Here is a 23459-nt window from a genome sequence, read left to right as displayed (position 1 = left end):
GTCTGACCCAGGCTCCTTTCAAATTACTGCCTCTGCCCTGGGTCCTGGAGTGTGTGAGATTTTGTGTGTGCCCTTTAATGATGGAGTCTGTATTTCCTACAGCCCTCTGACTCTCCCAAAAGTAAGCCCCAGTTGCCTTCAAAGCCAAACGTTCTGGGGACTTGTCTTCCTGGTTCAGGACCACCAGGATAGGGAGCCTGATGTGGGGGCTCAGACCCCTCACTCCTTGGGTAGAACCTGTGCAATTGTAATTATCCTCCCACTTGTGGGTCACCCATCCAGGGGTATGGGTCTTGACTATACTGCATCTCAACTTTTCCTACCCATCTCATTGTGGTTTCTCCTTTATATCTTTAGTTGTGGAACGAGCACATGAGTGCTCGTGTTTAGGTCATTCTCATAGATAGCTGCTCTGTACGTAGTCATAATTTTGGTGTGCCCCTGGGAGGAGATGAGTTCAGGGTCCTTACTCCAGCATCTTCTACAATGAGCAAATTTTATTTTGTAAGTAAATAGAAAACAATGAAGCACTTCTATGAAGAACACTGATCATATGGAGTCCTCCCAGTTTTCCCAGGCATAGTTAACCACTTTCTCCTTTGCACTTTTTCACTGTACTCTGTGTTTAAAACTACTATAGATAGTAGTAGTTGTCTTTCTTCCATACTAGATGATTATGAGATTCTTGAATGGTGGCTGGAATTGATTATATTTGTATTCCTAGTACTTAAGAAAGTACCCTATTTACACATGTTTAGTAATATTTGTCAAGTGAAATAATGAAGAAATGAATGAATGCACTTGCTTAAGAGTGTTTTTTGTGGGTAGTAAGCCATTGTAAATGGAGAAGAGTATTTGATTAAGAATTAAGCATTAGACTAAGGGTTGGAAATTTTTTTCTCTGAAGGGCCAGATAGCAAATATTTTAGACTTTGCAGGCCACATATGGTCTTGGTCCAATGTTATTGTTTTAATTTACAGTCCTTTAAAATGTAAAACCTGTATGTGGCCATATGAAAATAGGCATGGGCCATAGTTTGCCAGCCTCTGTCTTAGACTTTAACTCTCAATTTCCTAACCAATTTCAGAACCCTCCCTAATTCATCAGCAAATTCTATTATGTCTCTAGCTATGGCCTTTGTGTATGAAACCAATCAGTCCCTTTATTAGCTTACACCACACACTTAACATGTATATATCCACTCAAAATAAGCATTTTTAGCGGGTTTAGTGACCTTAAGGGGTTATTGAGAAGGTTCATGTCAAGCACCATACAGCTTCTCTGCAGTGGCATGGGTTTCTCCATCTTTTCCCACAGGATGAATTAATTCCTTTTAAGATCTTATGCAAATGAAGTTATTTTATTAATATTTCTGAAACCATGACACTTAGGGTGTCACCAACTCCAAGCAAGTTTATCAAGGTACTTTTGCCAATAGATATAGTTTATCCCTAATAATAACCACAATAATAATGATGATTAGAATGATAGCATATCATATATAGGACATATATAGGACTTACTATGTGACAACAAAGTTCTAAGTACTTTAGTCCTCACACTAAACCCATGGGATAAGTATTATTGTTATCCTCATTTTACAAAACAGGAAACAGAGACACTGAGAGTTTAAGAAACTTGCCCACAATCACACATAATCAGTGGAAAAGAAAGTTTCAAGGATTCAGGATGAGGATGATAATAGTGTCACAGTGGAGAGTCCCAGAATGATAAGCCCTAAAAAGCAATCCTTCCATATGTGGTTGGAAGGTTAAAATTAGTGATTTTCTAAAGAACCACTTCAGTTAGATAGCGGGGTGGAAGCAAGATTGCAATGCATAATATGAGTGGCTGGTGAGAAGATAGAAGTAATGGTTATCAACCACTTATGCTTAGCTGTTCAGAATTTCTCCTTTAATGCTGTGGTTGAGATAATAAAATCTGTTCTTTTACATAGTTAGATATGTAGTATCATTCCTACAGCCTTATAAACATTGTTTTATATTGTTACTAACACTCTCATTGTCAAATTTTCTAGGATGTGGTGCCGCAGGTTGTCCCATCTACAAAGCAGGCTCCAGGACCTGCTGAGGGGACGAGTCACATGTTGGGCCCTTCAACAGCCCAACTTCAAAAGCTTATTTCCATTAGCCATCCATTGGCACCATACAGCCTCCAAGTCTCTGAATTGTGTTTGGCAGCAACATGAAGATCATTTTGGTAAGATGTGTAGAGGCAGATACTTTATTTTTAATTGTGACAAAAAAACCAAAATTTAATACCGTAACCATTTTAAGTGTACACTTCAGTAGTGCAAAGTATATTTACATTATTGTGCAATGACAGATACTTTTCATGTGGACTGAAAGTACTTTCTGTGAAGTTGCGAAGACTTCTAACCATTTATTTCCAGGATTATTTTACAGGTTGCAAGAAAGACAAAACTAATATAGGGTAACAGGAAAATCTCATCCCAGCTAGGGAAAAGGAAGTCTGCTATGCCCCAGCCCCACTCTATCTCCCTGTCTCATCTAAGAAAAAATAAAGAAGAAAAAAAACCTCAGTATACAGGGGAGAGAGTTTCAAAAGACATAGACTGGAAATTCTATAGCCAGGGAAAGTATTGGGTGGCATAGGGGAGAAAAGCTTTACCCCTGTGTATTAGTTTCCTAGCACTGCTGTGACAAATTACCATAAACTAATTGGCATAAACAACAGAAATTTATTCTTTCACAGTTCTAGAAGAAGGAAGTCTGAAATAAGATGTTGGCAGGGCCATGTCCTCTCTGAAGACTCTAGGAGAGAACTCTTCCTTCCCTCTTCTGGTTGCCAACAATCCTTGGTGTTCTTTGGCAACATCACTCCACTCTCTGCCTCCATCATCTTCCCTGTGTCTCTTCTGTGTCTTCAAATTTCTCTCTCCTTATAAGGGGACCATGTGTTGGATTTAGGGCCCACGCTAATCCAGTATGACCTCATCTTATCTTGATTATCTTCCAAGACCCTATTTCCAAATAACGTCTCATTCACATGTACTAGAAGTTAAGACTTCAACATATCTATTTGGGGAATGCAGTTCAACTCACAACACCCTGGAAAGGGACAAAAACAACCGTGAAGGCCACACTCCCAAAACAGACCCACTATGCACTCCAAAGACTTAGACTTAATCCAAAGATTAGAGAATTCCCCTCCCCCCCACTACAACCAACTAATAAGCCTCCAGTTAAAATAGCAGTGGATTACAGCTGCAAAAGACAGACTGTCTCTGAGGTGAAGCACAAAGAGAAGGGCCAAGGCCAAGAGGGGGGATAAAAACAAGATCACTAGAGAAATTTAAAGCCTCTGGTACCCATAGAGACAGTAAATGTCAAACATAGCCCAACTCTTGGCCAGATTGATATAGTCACCCATAAATTCCTATTTACCTCAGTGTCTACTGCTCTATACATGTCTGGCTGTCAACTACAAGAACAAAATTACAAAACATGCTAAAAGGCAAGAAATAACACAAGTTGAAGAGACAAAACACCATCAGAACTAGACTCACATATGACACAGGTGTTGAAATTTTCAGTCAGGAAATTTAAAATAACTATGGTTAATATCTTAAGGATTCTAATGGAAAAGGTAGACAAAATGAAAGACCAGATAGATAATGTCAGCAGGGTGATGGAAAATATAAGAAAGAATCAAAAGGAAATCAAAAGCACAGTAACAGAAATGAGGAATGACTTTGATGGGCTCATAAGATACAACAAGGGATAGAATCAGTGAATATAAAGATAGGTCAATAGAAATTACCCAGACTGAAATGCTCAGAGAAAATGCGAGTGGAAACAAACAAACAAACAAAGAGTATTCAGGACATGTGGAACAATATCAAAAGTTGTAACATATACATGAATGGAATACCAGAAAGAAAAGAAAGAAAGAACTAAGCAGAAGAAATATTTGAAGAAATAATTTTTGAAAGCTTTCCAAAATAAGTGTCAGACACCAAACCACATATCCAAGAAGCTTAGAGAAGCTTAGCATCCATTTTTAAACCCCCACACACACAGAAAACCCCACACTTAGGCAAAAGAGTGAAAACAAAGAGCAAATCTTGAAGGCAGTCAGAGGGGAGAAAAACACTTCACTTACACAGAAACAGAAGAATTACAGCAGAGTTCTCATGAGAAACTATACAAGCAAGAACACAATGGAATGACAATTTTAAAGTATTAAAAGGAGAAAAAAACTGCCAACCTGGAAGTCTATATCCAGCAATCCTTCAAAAGTGAGAGAGAAATAGGCTTTCTCATATAACTTCTCAAAATACTGTAAAGGAATTTCTTCTGGCAGAAGAAAAATGATATAGGTCACAAACTTGGATCTACATAAAAAAATGAAGAGTGTTAGAAATGAGTGAAGATAAACTTTTTTCCTTAATTGCACTAAATTTTAATTATTTAAATAGTAATGGCAGTGTATTTGGTGTTCATAGCACATATAAAAGTGAAACAAATGACAACAATGTGACAGAGGATAGGAGGGAGAAATTAGGAATATTCTATTATAAGGTAAGTCAAAAGAACTGACAATACCAAGTTCTACCAAGGATGAATAGGAATCAGAGCTCTTTTTCATTGCTGTTGGCATGCAAAATAGTACAGCCACTTTGGATGACACTTTTAGAGTTATCTAAAGGTGTGCTTAGATTATTTAAAATGTACATTGTAAACATTAGGAAAACTACTAAAAAAGTTTTAAAAAATAGTATGAATAATAAGTCAAGAAATGAGATAAAATGAAATCATAAAAAACACCCAAGGAAAATCAGAGAAGGCAGAAAAAGAGGAAAAAAGAAAGGAAATAAGGAGTAAATACAACAAATAGAAAACAGCAAGAAGGTAGATTTAGAGTCAACTACATCAATAATCTCTTCAAATATAAATTGCCTAACCACACCAGTCAAAATACAAAGATTGTCAAAATGGATCAAAAAAATATTCTACTATATGTTGTCTACAAGAAATGCACTTTAAATATAAAGGCTCAGGATAAATGTTAAGGGATGATGTGGGGACAAGGGATATATGGAGCTGTCTGTACCTTTGTCTCAGTTTTGCTGTGAACCTAAAACTGCTCTAAAAAATAGTCTACTTACATTTTTTTTTAATTTAAAGTTAAGGGATGGAAATAGAAACACCATGCAATGCTAATCAAAACAACAGTAACTATGTTAATTTCAGACAAAACAGTCTTCAGAACATGGAAGATTATCATGGATAAAGAGGCACATAACATAGTGATAAAGGGGTCAATTCTCCAAGAGAACATGTAACAATCCTAAAAATGTAGTACCTAACAATAAGCCATCAAAATGCATGAAGCAAAAACTAACAGAGATAAAAGTAGAAATAAACAAATCCACAATTTCAGTTGGTTTTAATACCTCTCTCAGTAATCGATAGATTAAGCAGGCACCATCAACCAACTTGACCCAATTGAAATTTATAGAACAATCCATCCAACAACAGTAAAGTACACATTGTTCTGAAGTTTAAATGAAACATTCATCAAGGTAGACAACATTCTGGGCCATAAAACAAAGCTCAAAAATTTTAAAGACTCTAAAAACATATAGAGTATGTACATTGACCATAACAGAAAAAACTAGAAGTCTATGACAGAAAAGTCCCAAATATTTGGTAATCAAGGTATACACTACCAAAAAATGTATAAGTAAAATAAGTCTCAAGGAAAGTTAAAAATATTTTGAACTAAATGAAAATGAATATACAACTTATCAAAATTTGTGGTAAGCAACGAAAGCAGTGGTTGGAGGGGGATGTATGGCAGTAAATACACACACACACACACACACACACAATCTGTGTGCAGACAACTACAAAACACTGATAAAAAAAATGAAAGAACATAAATAATTGGAAGGACTTTCCATGCTCATAGATTAGAAGACCCAATATTTTTAAGATGTGAATTCTCAGTATGATCTATAGATTCAGTGCAATCCCACTCAAAAAATCCCAGCAGACTTTTCTATAGATATTGACAAACTGATTCTAAAATGTATGTGGAAAGACAAAGGTATCAGAATAGCCAATACACTTCTGGAAAAAAATTAAGTCAAAGGGCTTAAGTTAACCTTAGTACAGTTGACACAAACAACACAGGGGTTAGGGTGCCAACTTTCTGAGCAGTCAAAAATCTGAGTGTAATTTACAGTCAGCCCTCTGTATATATGCAGTTCCTTCATATATGTGGTTTTACATCCACAGATCAATTTAACTGCAAATCAGGTAGTACTATAGTATTTACTATTGAAAAAAATCTGCTTATAAGTAGACCCAAACAGTTCAAACCCATGTTGTTCAAGGATCAACTACAATCAAGGCAGTGTGGTGTTGTCAAAAGGATAGATACATAGAACAGTGGAACAAAATTGAGAGCCCAGAAATAGACCCACACAGATATGGTAAACTGATTTTTGATAAAAGTGCAAAGTCAATTCAATGGAGAAAGGACTGTTTTTTTCAACAGGTGGTGCTAGAACAGTTGGACATCCCTATGCAAAAGAGCAAAACAAAACAAAACGTTCACACCTGCCTCATACTTTGTGTAAAAAATAGCTCAAAGTTGATCATAAGCCTAAATGTAAAATGCAAAACTATAAAACTTGTATGAGAAAATGTTTGTTACCTTGGATTAAGCAAAAAGTTCTTAGATGCAACTTCAAAAGCTTAATGCATAAAGGAAAAAATGGTAAATTGGACAATATCAAAATTCAAAACATTTTCTCTGTGAAAGACACTGTTAAAAGAATGAAAAGAAAAGCCACACAGACATGGAGAAAATATTTGCAAACCACACGCTTGAGAAAAGATTTGTATGCAGATTTTTAGAAAAACCTCTTAAAACTTAACAATAAGAAAACAAATAACCCAATTTTTAAAAGGGTAGAAAGATCTGAACAGACACTTCACCAGAGGACAAAAGTATGTCAAATAAGCATATGAAAACATGCTCAACATGATTTCATTAGGTAAATGCACATTAAGGCCACAATGAGATGCCACTATACACCTATTAGAATAACTAAAATCCAAAAAAAACCTGGCAGTACTTAATGCTGACAAGAATGCAGAGCAATAGGAACTTGTATTCATTGCTGGTAATAATACAAAAATAGTATAGCCACTCTGGAAGAAAATTTGGTAGTTTCTTATAAAGTTAAACATGGACTTGTCAACAGTTGCACTCCTAGGTATTTACCCAACTGATTTGTAAACTTATGTCCACAGCAAAAACCCACACATGAAAAACCACTTTATTCATAATTGTCAAAAGTGGGAAGCTATCAAAATATCCTTCAATAGGTTAATTAATAAACTATAGTACATCCATACAATGGAATACTATTCAGCAATCAAAAGGAATGACATGACATTCTGTTGAAGGCAACACTATAGGGACAGAAAACAAATCAGTGGTTGCTAGGGGTCTGGAGAGTGTGGTTACCCATAAGTATAGGGGAAATGCTAGAATGAATCATGTGGTACTGGATTATAGTTGAAGACATCAGTATAAACTCATGTTTAGCCTAATATAGATACAGATGGATAGATGCAGAAATAATTACAGTTGACCCTTGAACAATGCAGGAGTTATGGGTGCCGACCTTCTGTGCAGTCAAAAATCCACATATAACTTGTAGATTGCCCTCTGTATACACAGTTCTGAGTCCAAGCTCGCTCTGCTCGCTGCACAACAAGCCAATAAATCAGGAGACGAGGTGTTGAGGCAAGGAACCGTGACTTATTTGGAAACCCGGGCCTCCGAGAAGATGGTGGACTAATGTCCTAGAGTACCATCTTATCGGGGTCTGGATGTCAGTTTCTTTTATAGAAAAGAGAGGGGGAGGAGATGAGGAAGTAAACTAAAAAGGCCACAAGTCTTGCAAAACATCTGGTTTGGCCAGCCTCGGGAGGGGATGTGTTAATTTCTTCTTTCTTGCAGCCATTCACTGGTGGGCAGGGTCAGGATGTTTCCCTGTGAGCTGAACAAAGGCACTTTAGTTTAACATTCAGGCAGAGGGGCAGGGTTCCCCGAGGCAGGCCATTATGTATGCCAATAGCTATAGACAACATCCTTTTAGTGATTATAGTAACAAAAAGCAACGGAGAGCAAAGGTTAAAATAAACAGATCCACCTCCACCGTGGAGTCTGATTTTGCTCTTCCCTGCTACAGTTGCTCTGTATCCACATTTCCGCATTCTCGGATTCAACCAACCACAGACTGTGTAGTGCCGTACGTAGTATGTACTATTGAAAAAAATTCTGTGTATAAGTGGACCTGTGCAGTTCAAACCCATGTTGTTAAAGGGTCGGCTATATAGATAATGTTTTTACACATAGATTAGTATATTTCCTAGCTCTAGCCGCTGAGAGGTCCTGGAAACAATGACACCACAGTGGCAATGAGCACACCCAGATCTTGGTTTCTAATACCATGCTCCAAGAAAAGGAACCAAGGGCTCCTTAGAAAAATGGACTATTCTAGAGCTGGGTCAGAGAAAATACAAGATGAGCCTGGAGAATCTTGAAGTCCCAGAAAGTAAGGAAGTGCTCAAAAAAATGATGAGGCAGTGTTAAAGGGACACAGGAGCTAACTAAAAGAGCTTCTAATGGCCAATGCTGAAACAATTTGAGCAAGAAAATAAATAATGTAATATTGGATTATAACCAAAAGTGTAAAATAAATATCCATGAATCCATGCTGATATAAATAAATGAATAAATGGGGAGAGTACATATAAATGTCCCATACAAAAGAATTCCAAATAATTTATGTAGATATTCCTCCTCCCCCAACTATGGAGGTGGATCTTAAGTCCCCAGTCCTAGAATGCAGGCTGCACTTAGTGATTTGCTGGCAAAGAATAGAATATGGAAGGAGGGTGGGGTAACTTAAGTAGAGAAATGTAGCAAACACTACCTTTGATAGCATGTACCAGTGATATGATATGGTGAGAAGGGCACCTCACTTCTGTGGCTATCTTCCCAAAAACTTACAACCCCACTTTAACCATGATAAAAGCATCAGATAAACCCAAATTGTGGGACATTCTAACAAAATGCCTGACCAGTACCTCTCAAAACTGTCAAGGTCATCAAAAACAAGGAAAGTCACAGCCCAGAGGAGCCTAAGGAGACATGATGACTAAATGTAATGTGGGTCTTGGATGGGATCCTGGGACAGAAAAAAGACATTAGGGGAAATCTAATGAGATTCAAATAAATTATGGGATTTAATTAATAAATAATGTATCAATATTCATTCATCAGTTGTGACAAATTTACCATACTAATGTATGATATTAGAAATAAGGGAAACTGGGCAAGGGCTATATGGGAACTCTTTGTATTTGCAACTTTTCTATAAAATTAAAATCATTCTAAAATTTAAAACAAATTTATTAACAGAGAGGTAGTGGAAACCTCAAGCCATAAGTTTCACTATGAAAGGGAATATGAGGTGGAGTGGTAGTGGAGGGGGATATTGTTTTAAGATGGAAGACATTGCAACATGTTCGCTGATGAGAATGATCCAGTAGGAGGGGACAATTTGATGATGCAAAAGAGGGGGATAGAAAAATTTCAGAAGTGTAGTACCTGAGTAGGAAAGAGATAGGATCTGATTCATAAATGAGAGTGTTGGCCTTGATTAAGTGCACAGATATTTCAACCATACTAACAAGAAGGAAGGCAGAATATATGGGCACAGATGCATGTAAGTGGGTGGATGTGGAGCATGGGTTTGTGGAGATTGTCTTCTAATTGCTTCCATATTCTCTTTGAAGGAGTAAGCAAGGTAATCAGTTGAAAGTGGGAAGGGAGAGGTGGTGTTGGCAGTTTGAGGAGAGAAGACACTATGTATAATAGTGTTCTTGGAGAGTGAGTAAGTGATTTTACTAAGAAATTATGCAAGGACTGTTTGGCAGCGTTGAGTACTCATTTGATATTTTTGGTGATGATTTTAAAATGAAAGTAACCAATACAGTTTAAATTTTTGTCTCTAACAATGTTTAGCTGCTTGGCTGCAGGCACAGAGGAGGTGTGGACCTGAGTGTATCCGGGCCAGAGCTTTGTCAGGGAAGCATGGCAGAGGGCGATAGGGGGGCAAGGGAGTTAAGGGTGTTGGCAAGGAATTAATTAAAATGACGGATCATGGAAGGTGGGCCCTGTAAGGAGGGAATCGAAGACATTAAAGGAGGCAAGATGATGGATAACAAAAAGGAGCTTATGGTCAATGGATTGGAGCTTTTTGTGTAGTTGAAGGATTATTACAGTGAAGAGTGCCTGAATAATTGAGCTGGAGAAGGAACAACAGGTAGTCAGAGTATAGGGTGTTTGAAATGAAAACTATGAAGGTATTACAATTAATAATGATGAAGCTGCCAAGAATGATGACAGGGGAAGGGATGACGGGGTGACAGTAAAAGACAGTAAACTGATCTTCATTTATTTAAAAATAAAGCGACTCAGGAGATACATGATTAGAGTAATGAAGAAGTTTAGAGTTATATAGGATAGCATGAGCTTCAAAGCAGCAATGAGGCAACTATCCTACCAGGATTACTACAGCCTTGCCTTGCTCCCTTGATGGTCCAGAAACTAGAGCAGTTTTTCCAAAGTTCAATCTGATTTTAGTACTCTGATTTTAAAAATCGCTTTATAGAGAGGCCCACTGTTAGAGATGATGATTGCCTGAAGGTGGCAGGAGAAAAGAGTGGAAATGGAGAGGTCAGGTGGATTTCAGAGTGACAGAGGAGGCGGAAGTAACAAACCTTGGTGATTGATTAAATGTAGGTTACAAGAGAAATGAGTTGAGTCCTAAGTTTCTCTTCTGTATTGACATTTTGGCAAGACCTAATTAATAAACATTTGTTCAGTGTCAACTTTATACAGAACTGAGAACTTCTAGAGAACCAAAGATGGAAGACATAGTCCCTACCTTAATGTAAACATAAAACATAAAATGAGTAAATAAATATAAGAAGCATAAATAGCTTATGCCATATGCAAATGCAAATTAAATTGATACATACCAACTACTTAATTTCAAAGAAAGTGTAGGGTTAGTCAAGGAAGCTTCCTTGAATTAAATTAATTTTTAGCTAGATTTTGAAAGAAAAGATGGTCATTTAATTAGAGGAGCCTGTAATTTTAAGGAGAAAAATGGCAAGAGCAGAGGTAATAATGAATCCCAGCCATGGAAAGGACAGTAAGCATACCAACTTGACTAAAATGAAGGGGATTTTTTGGAGCTTTTTAAGATATGAGTCCATCCCCATAGTACAAATTATTCCACTACTGTACGGTATGTGCCTGGCAACTTCTCACCCATCTAATAGGGCAGGAGAAGATCACCCATAGTGTTGACGACAGGATCATTCTCAGTCCTGAATGAGCAAGTACCAGGAGCCAGGCGCTGTGATAAATGCGAAGCGTGCAGTGATGGACAAGACACATTCCCTATCCTCAAGGTACCGTCTTATGGCAAAAACAAACACACAGACAGTTATAAAACAGTGTGATAAATGCTTTTAGACAGCATATGGAGTGCTATAAGAACAAGAGGAGAGTTACCTAACCCAAACTAAAGAGTTATAAATGACTGCCTACAGGATTTGAGCAGAGTCATGAATATTTAAATATGAATTAGGCAAGGGAAAAAGGGTGAGAAGGTAAGAATGAATGTTCTGTTCAGAGGGAACTGCATGTGCAAGAGCTTGAAAGTTATAGTTTGTCAAAACCCTGGATTACCTCAGTGTAATGACCAATCTGAATGACGGTTGGTGGTACTTAATCACTTTTATCACTCTAAGGGAGTGGTTCTCAATATTTTTAGTTTATGAATCTCATAGAAATTCTGTTGCAAGCTATGAATCCTCTCCATAGAAAAATACAGAACTATACACACACATACATACACACACACACACACACACACACAGTTTTACATATCATTCCATGGATCCTAGATCAAGAACTCCAACTTCAGATCACCACCAAATAATAGCCCCATTCCACAGTATCAGCAGTTGCTATATCAGAGACTCTTTCAATTAACTTCAGTGTCTGGATTTTCAAGCATTCAACACCAACTTTTGACTCATAACTAGAAGATGTTATAGGTACATGGAGGTGATGCCCCAGTGGTCCACTCTGCTTCTCTCCCAAGGATGTTAGAAGGGAAAGGCATTTCCTCCCAGGTAATAAGCTACCTACTAGCAGCATGCCTGACTTAGACAATAGGATTTCTTGTAATACTCTTCTCAGACAGTTTGTATGGACTGCAAGGGTCACTCTTTTCTGTTTCTATATGTATCTCAGGGTTTTTTGTTGAAAATCTGGACATTTTAGGTAATACAGAAACTGATTTCTGACCTCGCAGGGGGATTGTTGCTGTATGTGTGTTTTGTTTATTTGTTATTGACTTCTCTGGAGTAATTCGTTTTTATTTTTAACTGTGGCTTCTATGTATCACAGTGGGGTCAGCATAACTCAGTGGTCCTCAACTGGGGGGGGGTTGCCACCACAGGAGACACTTGGCAATGTCTGGGAACATTTTTAGTTGTCACAGCTGACGAGGAGGATGCTTCTAGCATCTAGTGGGTGGAGACTAGGGATGCCCTAGATGTCCACAGTACCAAGGTTTGAGAAACCCTCGTATAGTTTAGTGGCCAGCTAACAGTTGGTCAGAGGTTAAGCTAAAAACCTTAAGCCAGTAAGGCTTCCACCTTTTGCCAATGGATGTGTGTGTGGATTGGGGCACACAAAGTTTCAGCTGTTTATAAGTCTGCCCAGGCTTTCAGTTTCTGCCATTCTTCACATGTCTCCATTGTGCCTCACATTCCTCCAGGGACATGTAGATAACTAGGGACCTTTCCAATCTCTCCTTATTGTGCACACAGCCCTGCACGTGTGCACAGCCTTACCGAACACAGGGGATGTGAGGGGGCTTTCCAAGGCCCACTATAGCTGTCTCATTCCCTTGATCCCCCTGATAGATTTCTGGCTGTTCTGCGGATCTATTGCTTGTCCCAACCAGTATGCCTTCCTTGATTGTTTTCAACACCCAGGGGCATGGAGTTTTAATGTGCTCTGCTCCAAATCAATTTAGTCCCCTTCAGCAGCAAAGCTGCTGGCTTTCTTGGCTTGCCTGCCCTGGTAGAACTATTGCTGATGGAGCTGGTGGGGGTGGGGTAGGGAGTGGAAGCACCCCAAGCTAAAACACACAGATTCCCACTGTTCTTACCCAAGGTTCAATAGTTTTTCTTGACTAAATGCTTCTTAATTTGTTGTAAGCCTTTGGTCAATTTCCAGGTCCTAAAATGGTTGTTATTGGTAATTTTGTCCAGTTTTATCATTGTTATTGGGGGAGAGGATTTTCCAAGCTCCTTACTCTGCCTTTCCTGAAGTCTCACCTTCAGAGATTCTCAAGACTACACTTTGAGAAACACTAGCATAGGACTTTGGGGTTGGACAACTTGATTTCACGTCCTAGGTTCACCACCTAATGATTATATGATCTTACAAAGTTATTTAACATCTCTGAGCTTTAGTTTCCTGTCCTTAAAGTGAGAATGATAACATTGTACAAAGTTAATTTGAGGAGTCCAGATATACTGCATTTTTTAACTGTTTATTAGGATCTCATTGTAGATACACCACAGTTTATTCAGCTATTCCTCGACTTCCCCCACTGACAGACATTTAGTCTTATTTTCTAATTATTTTGCTATTATAAACAAAACTATTATGAATATCCTTGTGCATACCTCTTCATATGTGACGGTTTCTATAAGGTAAGTACTGAGAGGTAAATTTCTGGGTCAAGCAATAAATATACACATTTTTTATTATTTTCATAGAAACTTCCAGATTGCCATTCAGTGTATCTTCACCAATTTATACTCACATTACCAGTGTTTGAGAGTATGCATTTCTCCACATCTTTTGAAAACACATGTTTTAATCAAACTTTAAAATTTTTGTCACTCTGATGGATAAAAAATGATATCTTAATACCCATTTCTCTGATTACTACTAAGGTTAGAAGAGTTCATGTGTTTACTGGTCATTTCTGGTGACTTTCCTATTGATATCCTTTGGTCATTTTTCTATTGAGTTTTTATCTTAATGATCACAAGGATTTATTCTATATCCTGGATATTAACCCTTTTATGTTAAAAAGATTTTTCCTGTTACTTGTCTTTTAACTTTGTTTTTTACATTGTTTGCAAAACAGAAGGTTTTTATTTTCATATACACAAATTATCTTTTATGCTTTTTGTGTCATATTAAAAAGGCTTTTCCTACCTCAGAGTTGTCAATATATAACAGTTTTATTTTTTATCTTTTACTCTATCAGTAGTTTACTGTTGAGGCTGACGTGACTCTAGAATCAACTTTTCAAGATTCATTTTTCCAAAACTAGTTATTGAGTAATCTATCTTTTCACCACTATTACAAAATACCACCTTTAATATATACCATATTTTCATGTACAGTTGAGTCTGTTTTGAGACTCTATTCTGTCCCCTTGATCTGTTAGTCCATTCTGCATGAATATCATACTTTTTAAATGACTATAGCTTTATAATACATTTTTATATCTAGTAAGACTTCCCCTCCATGCCTTTCTTTTTCTTTCTCAAAATTGTTACTTTATTAATTCTGAGTATGATTCTTGGAATTAGCCTGTCCAGTACATGAAAATTTTCACTGGGATTTGGATTGAAAGTACATGGAGTTCTGTGTATTAATTTGTGGGAGAATTCCTATCTTTTCATTATTGAATCTGCCCATCTGTGAGCATATTTCTCCATTCAAGTTTCCTTCAAGTCTTTCAGGATAATTTTATAGATTTCTCCATAGTAGTCTTCCACATTTTCATTTTTTTCCCAGACACTTTATAGTTTTTGTTCCTCTTATAAATTTGAACTCCTTTTTATTTACCTTGTCTAAATGAATAACCTGATGTATAAGAAAGTTTGATTTTTTGCTAACTTTTTATTTTGATACATCTTCAATCTAACAGAAAAGTTGCAAGAACGGTACAAGGACCTCCTTTTTATCCTCTATCCATGTCTTCTTTTTATATACTTGAATGGCTTCATTTTCCAAATTTAGAACTCTGATCTGTTTTGAGTTTATCATGGACACCCAGTGACAATATGAGGTATGGACTCAATTTTATCTTTTTGCAAATGATTATCAGTTGTCCCAACACCGTTTATTTAAAAATTCATATTTTCCACAGTGATTACACCTGCCAGTTTTTACGTACCAAATTTCTATATGCATTCATGTATATTTTTGGACTTTTTATACTCTTCTGTTGTTTTATCTGCCTTTTCCTATACCAACATCACACTGTTTTAATCATAGAAGTTCTATACTATGTTTTAATGTCTAGTAGGGGGCTAGTGTCCCCCTCATTGCTCTTGCTTATTTCTTGGTAGAAGACTTTTTGAAGGAAGTTTTCTGGGTCCTGATTTTTTAGTTTTCCTAAATAAATATTTATTTATTTTTACAAAATAAATAATGTAAAATAATATAATAATATAAAAAGAGTGTGATCTTTTCCTTAGAACTGCAATATGCTAACACCGTGATGCGCTTCGATTATGTCTGGCTTCGAGACCACTGCCGCTCAGCATCTTGCTACAACTCTAAGACTCACCAGCGCAGCCTAGACACTGCCAGTGTGGATTTATGTATCCAGCCAAAGACCATTCGTCTGGATGAGAGCACACTCTTTTTCACTTGTGAGTGGACAGGAGACTTGGTCTTCTTCGGGGTACTCTTCTAAAGAACAATTGTTTTACAAAAAATGGTTTGCCCCTTTCCAAAACAAGGTATTCTTTTAGTTACTCTTTGTTTTTCCTTTCTTTGGAAGCATTTATTTTTGAACCTTTTATTTTTCTTCTTAAATAAAATTGCTCTAATCTACAGCTGACATCATTCTTAACCAGTAAATTATTGGCAGTATTTATAATTATTATTTTTAATGCCTTTTATTTTTCCCTTAAAAGGGCCAGATGGTCACGTGACTAGATATGATTTGGATTGGCTGGTGAAAAACAGCTATGAAGGGCAGAAACAAAAGGTCATCCAGCCTAGAATCTTATGGAATGCTGAAATCTACCAGCAAGCCCAAGTTCCATCTGTAGATTTCCAGAGCTTCTTAGAAACCAAGGAGGGACTGAAGAACTTTCTACAGAACTTTCTGCTCTATGGAATTGCTTTTGTAGAAAATGTCCCTCCTACTCAAGAACACACAGAGAAGTTGGCAGAAAGGATCAGCTTGATCAGGTAAGTCATTAGTTTCCTGATATCTGCAGAAATTAATTTCCAGTGACAGGTATGGTCACCCTCGTTTTTCCAGAATATTTTGTGGCCTGAACAATGGGATTCCCATTTATAGTGCTTTATTTGAAGCCCAGATTTCTAATCTCTAAAGACACTTACATGTTAAATATGGTGAAGACTTCAAAGTCATTGGTATTTTTTTCGAGCCCAGTGATGCTCAAAGTAGGAGTTAGTCATTGTACACTAGAAAGAGCACTAACTGTGAGTAAAGAAAACCAGATAGTAGTCTGAGTTCTACCATCAAGCAGTTGGGTAAACATAGACAACTGCATAACACACACACCCCTTCCCTCAATCCCCACCCCCACCGCCCCAGTAGCCTCTATTTTCCTATCTGATCAGTAACAGGATTGAATAAGATGGTGTCTAAAGATCATCTGCTTTTGACCTTCTATTATTCCTAAGGCTTAATTCAGAGCCTGGTTGTTAATACTACTGCCTTATACTGTATAGCATTTAACCAGTATATTCAAATCCGTTATTTTCATTGGTCATTATAGTAATCCTGATAAGTGTGTATTTTATCTCCTGTTCTACTGATGAGGCTCTTGAGGCTCAAATGTATTAAGTGGCTTGCCCAGGACTGCTCTGCTTGTAAGCAGTAGAACTGGGATTCAGATAGCTTGGGTTTCCTGATCCTAAATACAATGTTCTTTCCGTTGCATTTCTAGGTAGTATATAGATTTATCTTCTGTAGTATTAAATGTGATGTAAACCAACTTTGTTATAATTAGTACTTTCCTTTTATTTCATAAGAGCCAGATATAGCTCACTGTGTAGCAGACAGTATGCTGGGTCATTTGCCCTATCCTAGTAGAGCATAATTAACATTTGTGAACCATTCAGTTTCAAACACAGTTTGAGAACTATCAAGTAAAAAAGCTGTGCTAGTAGGCAATAAGTTGACAGGGCTTTAGAGGTTATAGTTCAAAAGGAAGGCCATTTCCTGTTTGGATTTTGAGGGTTCAGAGAATAAGATGAACTCTGAAAGCTAAAGAATTAAAGTGACCTTTAGTCAGATCTGAGCCTACTAGGAAAATAACTATGAAATCAAAACCCATGATGTTATTGTATCTCTCCTCAAGGAGAGATACAATAACAGTGATACAGCAACTCTCACTAAATACTTGCTAATATAAACTATCCTTTCTCTTTTTCTTATTCCTCCATGTCTAAAAGATGGGTGAAGATCTACATTAATCACTTCTAAAAGCAGCTACCCAAAAACATCTTTTTCTATGTGAGGAAGGTGAGTGCAGGACAGAAGTTTGAGTGTGAAAGCTATTAAAAGTAGATACATAAACAGAGTGGGATGATTCCCTAAGCTTTCAAACTTTATTATCCTTTCACCCTTTTCCCCCCAGCTTCCTAGAATATTACTCAGTGGAGGAATTGTTTAGACTGGTGATGTGTTCAACTGTCATATTTACCTTATAGATGGAAATCTGGAGCCAAACAATCTATTGTTATTTGTGAATAATTAAAGAAAGTATTGGAAAGAGTTTTGAATGATAAGAATGAAAGGTTTCCTATACTTCATTTGACAGAGAAACCATCTATGGGAGGATGTGGTATTTCACTTCAGACTTCTCCAGGGGTGACACTGCATACACCAAGCTAGCTCTGGATCGGCACACTGACACTACCTATTTTCAAGAGCCCTGTGGGTAGGTGGATTAGAATTTTCCAAAGTGGGATCATTACATGTGATGGTCTTGAATAGTTTCTTAATCATTCTCTGTTTTATTTGAACCAATATCATATCTGCTGCTGCTGATTTGTATGACTGTTTCTTTTCTCCTTAGAAACATGATCATTTTTAAACACCCTAGCTCAGTCTTCTTTAGACTTATAGGAATAAAATTTTTGAAATGATTGAAAATCTACCTTACTACATAAATGGATGTAAATTTTGTTTAATTTACATTTTTTCTCAAAGTAATTACAAATAACTTACCAAAAATGTATTGATTAACCATTAGTTTGGGAATTTGTACAGTTTTTCATATTTAGTTTTTATATTGCAAAGGGTTCAATCTTCCAAACACAGCTACTTTGGGTATGGTAGTAAGAGGAATTTAAATCCAATTTACAAGAAGTTGGAGAGGAGGAATGAATGAAAAATAACCTTCTCACATGGACTCAGAAGCTATTGAGTCAAAGATAACGTATACCATACTTTTTTCCAGCTTTATTGAGATATAATTGACATATGACATTGTATAAATATAAGGTGTACAATGTGTTGATTTGATATGGTCATATACTGTAATATTATTACCAGTAGCTAACAGAGAGTAGATCTTAAATCTTCTCACCACAGAAAAGAAATAGTAATTATTTGACATGATGCATTGATTTCCTTTAAGGGTTTGGAGCCTAAGAATATTTGGTTCAGAGGAGGAAAAATAAAGCATCTTTTTGACATCCTGCTCAATGTTATCGATATACAAAAAGCCCTGCATCCTCATTCTACAGGATGCAGAAGGAAGAATATGAGGAAATGGGATGAGAAACAGTTGGACAGGGGTTGAGGTTCAAATATTGACTAGCTCTTTTCTCTCTGACCACTACCAGAGATACACGGTTGTCTGTGCCTTTAATTTAACCCTTTCTAATCAATGGCAAGGACCAAGTACATTAGCAGTATAATGAGAGCGGTTAAGAGTTCAGGCTATGGCATCAACCAGACCTGGATTTGTATCCCACCTGGAACATAGGTTGGCTTTGTGATCTTGGAAAATAACTTAACCTCTCTATGCCTCAGTTTATTCATCTGTAGAATGGGACTAGTAATAAAACCTGTCCATTTGTATTGCTTAGGGATTAAGTTACATGATGTATTTAAAGCACTTGGCATACTTCCTAGAACATAATAAATGTTCAATAAATACTAGCTATTATTATTATCATTTTAGCCATTGTCATCATCATCATCACTGTTATATGCCTTACGCTTTCTAAAGCTACCTTTGCTCAGGATCTCATCCTTTCCAACCTCCTTGGGGATTTCTCTCTCCTGTATCTTCAGCCTTCCATACATATTGACTCCTTCCTATCAGCTTCTCATTTCTTGAATCTCTACTGTTGTACACTCTATCTCCTTCTAGTTACAGCCCCGCCTTACTCCTCACCTTCACAGCTAAACTTATTAAAATAATTGTCTACATTCAGTGTCTTTTCATTCTCACTTCTCATTCACTCTTCAAACCTGTAGTCAGCTAGTTTATCCACCCCCCTCCCAATTAAAATTAATCTCTCCAAAGTCACCAGCAACTAACTTATTGCCATACCCAGTGTGTACCTTTCAGTCTTCATCTTATTTGACCCCTGGGACCATTAACCACTACCTCTTCTTAAATATCCTTTCTTTTCTAGTTTTCCTTCTATATCTATAGCCATTTTTCCTCAGTCTCCTGTGCCAGCTTATTTTCCTTTGTCCATGTTATAAATATTGTTGTTTCTCAAGGTTTTCTCCTTCTCCCTCTTTTCTTACTTGAAATGATCTCTCCAAATGACTTCTTCCATGCTCTTGGCTTTAGCTATCACCTACAGACAACTACAAAATCTACCTCTCTTCTAAGGCAAACATCTTCAACTGGCTACTAAGTAATCCTAACCTAGAAATTTCACAGAAAGGTCAACATAGCCAGAACTGACCTTTCTCATTTTAATTGTATTTACCCTAGGTTCTCCTTGATTTTATTCCTTCTATCTTTATTTATGTTTATTACTTATTTTACTTTGTTGTTTACTTTTCCTTATTTTTGCTTTTTTCCTAAATTACTATTAATTTTATTTTCCCCTTGTTAATTTGAAATTTTTACTTTAGTTTTCCAGTCCATTAATAGTTGCATTTCCTTTTCCTGTTAAATTTTCAGCCATATATAACTCAACTATTTCAACATGTCCTTAAACTGAACCTCTTCCTCAACCCCTCTCACCCCCTTATTATCATCCAATTATGCATCTGCCTGTGTTCTCTTGACAGATGGCATTATTATTTGTCAGGTTGTCCAGGTGAAAAACCTGCAGTCATTCTAGATATTTGCCTGTTCTTCGTCCTCCGTCATGTTGCTTAGGTGTGTCCTCTTTTCTATAAAACCCTTCTCTAAGCTCAAGCCCTCAGTATTTTTCTCTGCTATTTCAGTTATCCAAGTTGTTTTCCATGTTTTTTGTCATCTTGCTTCCCACCAGTTCATCTCCCATCTCAGTTTAAACTCCTTGTTGTTTTGCGTTGATATCTTTGGTCATACTTTTTTTTTTTTGCCTGGAATGCCCTCTCCTCACCTCAATCTCATTTCAGCCCAACTCTTGCTCATTCTTTAAGACTAAGCAAAACCATTCTCATCCACCTCCAAAAACATTTCTCTATACAACACACCACTACAATAATTTCCTCTGTTTATGGCCCCACTGTATCTTGTATACAACTTTATTATAGTGCCTGTTGGTACTTACTTGCTTCATCTCTTCTTAGTAGACTGGCCTTCTTTAAAACAGAGACTATACCTTATTCATGACGGTATTCCCTGGGTCTGTCACATATAGCCATCAATACATGTTAAATATGCTTAGGAGGAACCTGTAGTGGCATTAATATTTCAAAGCACAAAAAAGTACAGCTGGCTATGAAGGGAAGGCAATTGGGAAATGAGATTTATTTCTTAGTGAAAAGAAAATGACACAAGTGGAGTCAATAATCATTTCATATATATTTTTTCTAAAATTTTGATATATTCTCTTTTCTCCACTGAACAGAATAATTTAATTTTTCCCCCTCTTTAGCATTCAAGTGTTTCACTGTCTTAAGCATGAAGGAACAGGTGGCAGGACACTGCTAGTAGATGGATTCTATGCAGCAGAACAGGTACTTCAGAAGGCACCTGAGGAATTTGAACTCCTCAGCAATGTGCCATTGAAGCATGAATATATTGAAAATGTTGGAGAATGTCACAACCACATGATTGGGGTAGGGCCAGTCTTAAATATCTACCCGTGGAATAAAGAGCTCTATATGATCAGGTGAGTACCAAAGAACTATCTCTCAGTGTAATGTATTTATCAGATATTAGTCTTCTAATGTAATGAAAATTCCTAATATCCTATGTCTGTCACATTTTAATATTGCTATTGTATAGCTTTCTATTAGTACAATTTCCATTCTTATTATAATTCCCATGGAATAATGAATAGGCCAACAGACAAGGAATGCTAGATTGGAGGGGGCAGATATTTCACATAGCATTTAAAAAGGAAAACATTTTAAAACAAAAAACAGTTATTAAATTGTGCTCAGTCACCAAATAGCTAAGGGTACCCAAAGGCATGATAACAACAACATTTGACTGTTGCCCAGATTTATGCAAATCTCCTGACCTGTGTATATCCAATAGTCTACTAGATATTGCCACCTAGTATCTTGTAGGATCATAAAGCACAGTTTATTCAAAACTGAACTCATCATCTCCACTCATTTCAAGCCTTCTCCTTCACACCGAATTGTGAGAATAAAAATAAATTGTTGCCCCTATCTTTGCCCCTGGATTGTAGTAGGAACTACATAAATACTAAATCACTTCCCTGGGATAAGCTCCACTGGAAAACTCTCCCTCAGTCATTCTTATATCTCAATTGCCTAGAACAATGAGTAGGTGCTCAATATTTTCCCCAACATTTTATTACGAACATTTTTCATAATACAGAAAAGTTGAAAAGCATTTACAAGAAAACTCATATACCCACCACCTAGATTCTACCATTGAGATATTACTATACTTACTTTATTACCTATCTATCCATCTTTCTATCCCTCTGTTTATCTATCAATTAATCTTATTTTTGATATATTGGAAAGTACATTGCAGATATGAGTATATGTCCCCCTAATATACTTCAACATTTATAACCTTAAGTCTAAAGTTCAATATTTGTTTACAGATCTTTAATTTTGATATAAAATATACATACAGTGATGTTATAAATATTGAATATACACTTGCTGAGTTTTGAAAAATGCATACACCTATGTAACCCAAACCTCTATCAAGATATCAAATATTACCATCACTACAGAAAGTAACTTTATTCCCCTTCTCAGTCCAACCCTGCACATACACTGAGAGGAAAACCCTGTTTTGATTCTTTACCACCATAGATTAGTTTTGCCTGTTCTAGAAATTCATATCATGGAACAAATCCATTCTTTTATGAATAAACACCTGGGCTGTTTCCTGTTTGGGGTTATTATGAATAAAGCTTCCATGAATGTTCATGTAAAAGTATCTTTGTAGATATGTGTTTTCATTTCACTCAGATAAATACCTAAGAATGGAACTGCTGGATCATAGAGTAGATGACTTTTTAGTTTCATTAGCAACTGCCAGAACTTTTACTAAAGTACTTGTTCCATTTTACATGGACATCAACAGTGTATGAAAGTTGTACCCACTCCACATCCTTGTTAATACTTGGTGGTGTCAGTCTTATTAATTTTAGCCATTATAGTGGGTATCTCCTTGGGGTTCTAATTTGCATTTTTTGGTGACTGATGATGTTGAGCATCTTTCCATGTGCATGTTGACCATTCATATATTTTCTTTTGCTAAGTATCTAGTTAGATCTTTTGCCCATTTTTTCACTGGACTGTCTTTTCATTATTGAGTTGTAGGAGTTCTTTATATACCCTGGTTACCAGTTCTTACCTGATATGTTTTAGGAATATTTTCTTCTAGTCTGTGACTTACCTATTTATTTTTTTAACCGTGATGTTTGATAAGCAGAAAATTTTAATTTTAATGAAATGTAGTTGATCAGTTTTTTCCTTAATGATCATTGAATCTGTGACCTGCATAAGAAATCTTTGACTACCCCCATGACATAATGATATTCTCCTATGTTTTCTAAGGGTGTTATGGTTTTATCTTTTACATCTAAGTCAGTGATCTATCTCAAACTAATTTTTTACATGTTGTGAGGTAAAGGTAGAAGTTCCTGTTTTATACACATG

The 23459-nt window shown here is 36.6% G+C and overlaps 1 protein-coding gene across 3 annotated transcripts in view; it reads left to right on the top strand.

The window, feature by feature from the left end:
• Window positions 1-23459, top strand: part of TMLHE (trimethyllysine hydroxylase, epsilon) — a 64533-nt gene that overhangs the window by 17728 nt on the left and 23346 nt on the right. For 2 of the 3 annotated variants that reach the window (XM_082447859.1, XM_082447860.1), the window contains exons 2-6: window positions 2040-2221; window positions 15670-15846; window positions 16114-16393; window positions 17998-18117; window positions 21239-21475. In XM_082447859.1, coding sequence (XP_082303985.1) covers window positions 2041-2221; window positions 15670-15846; window positions 16114-16393; window positions 17998-18117; window positions 21239-21475 — 995 coding nt within the window. In that variant the 5' untranslated portion in view covers window position 2040. The remainder of the gene's footprint in view (window positions 1-2039; window positions 2222-15669; window positions 15847-16113; window positions 16394-17997; window positions 18118-21238; window positions 21476-23459) is intronic. The other variant, XM_082447861.1, reaches the window with a different exon arrangement.

Source organism: Balaenoptera physalus, assembly GCF_965194825.1.
Source record: "Balaenoptera physalus genome assembly, chromosome: X".
NCBI lineage: Eukaryota > Metazoa > Chordata > Mammalia > Artiodactyla > Balaenopteridae > Balaenoptera > Balaenoptera physalus.
The sequence above is the reverse complement of the archived record's forward strand: the minus strand, read 5'-3'. Positions and strand labels throughout refer to the sequence as shown.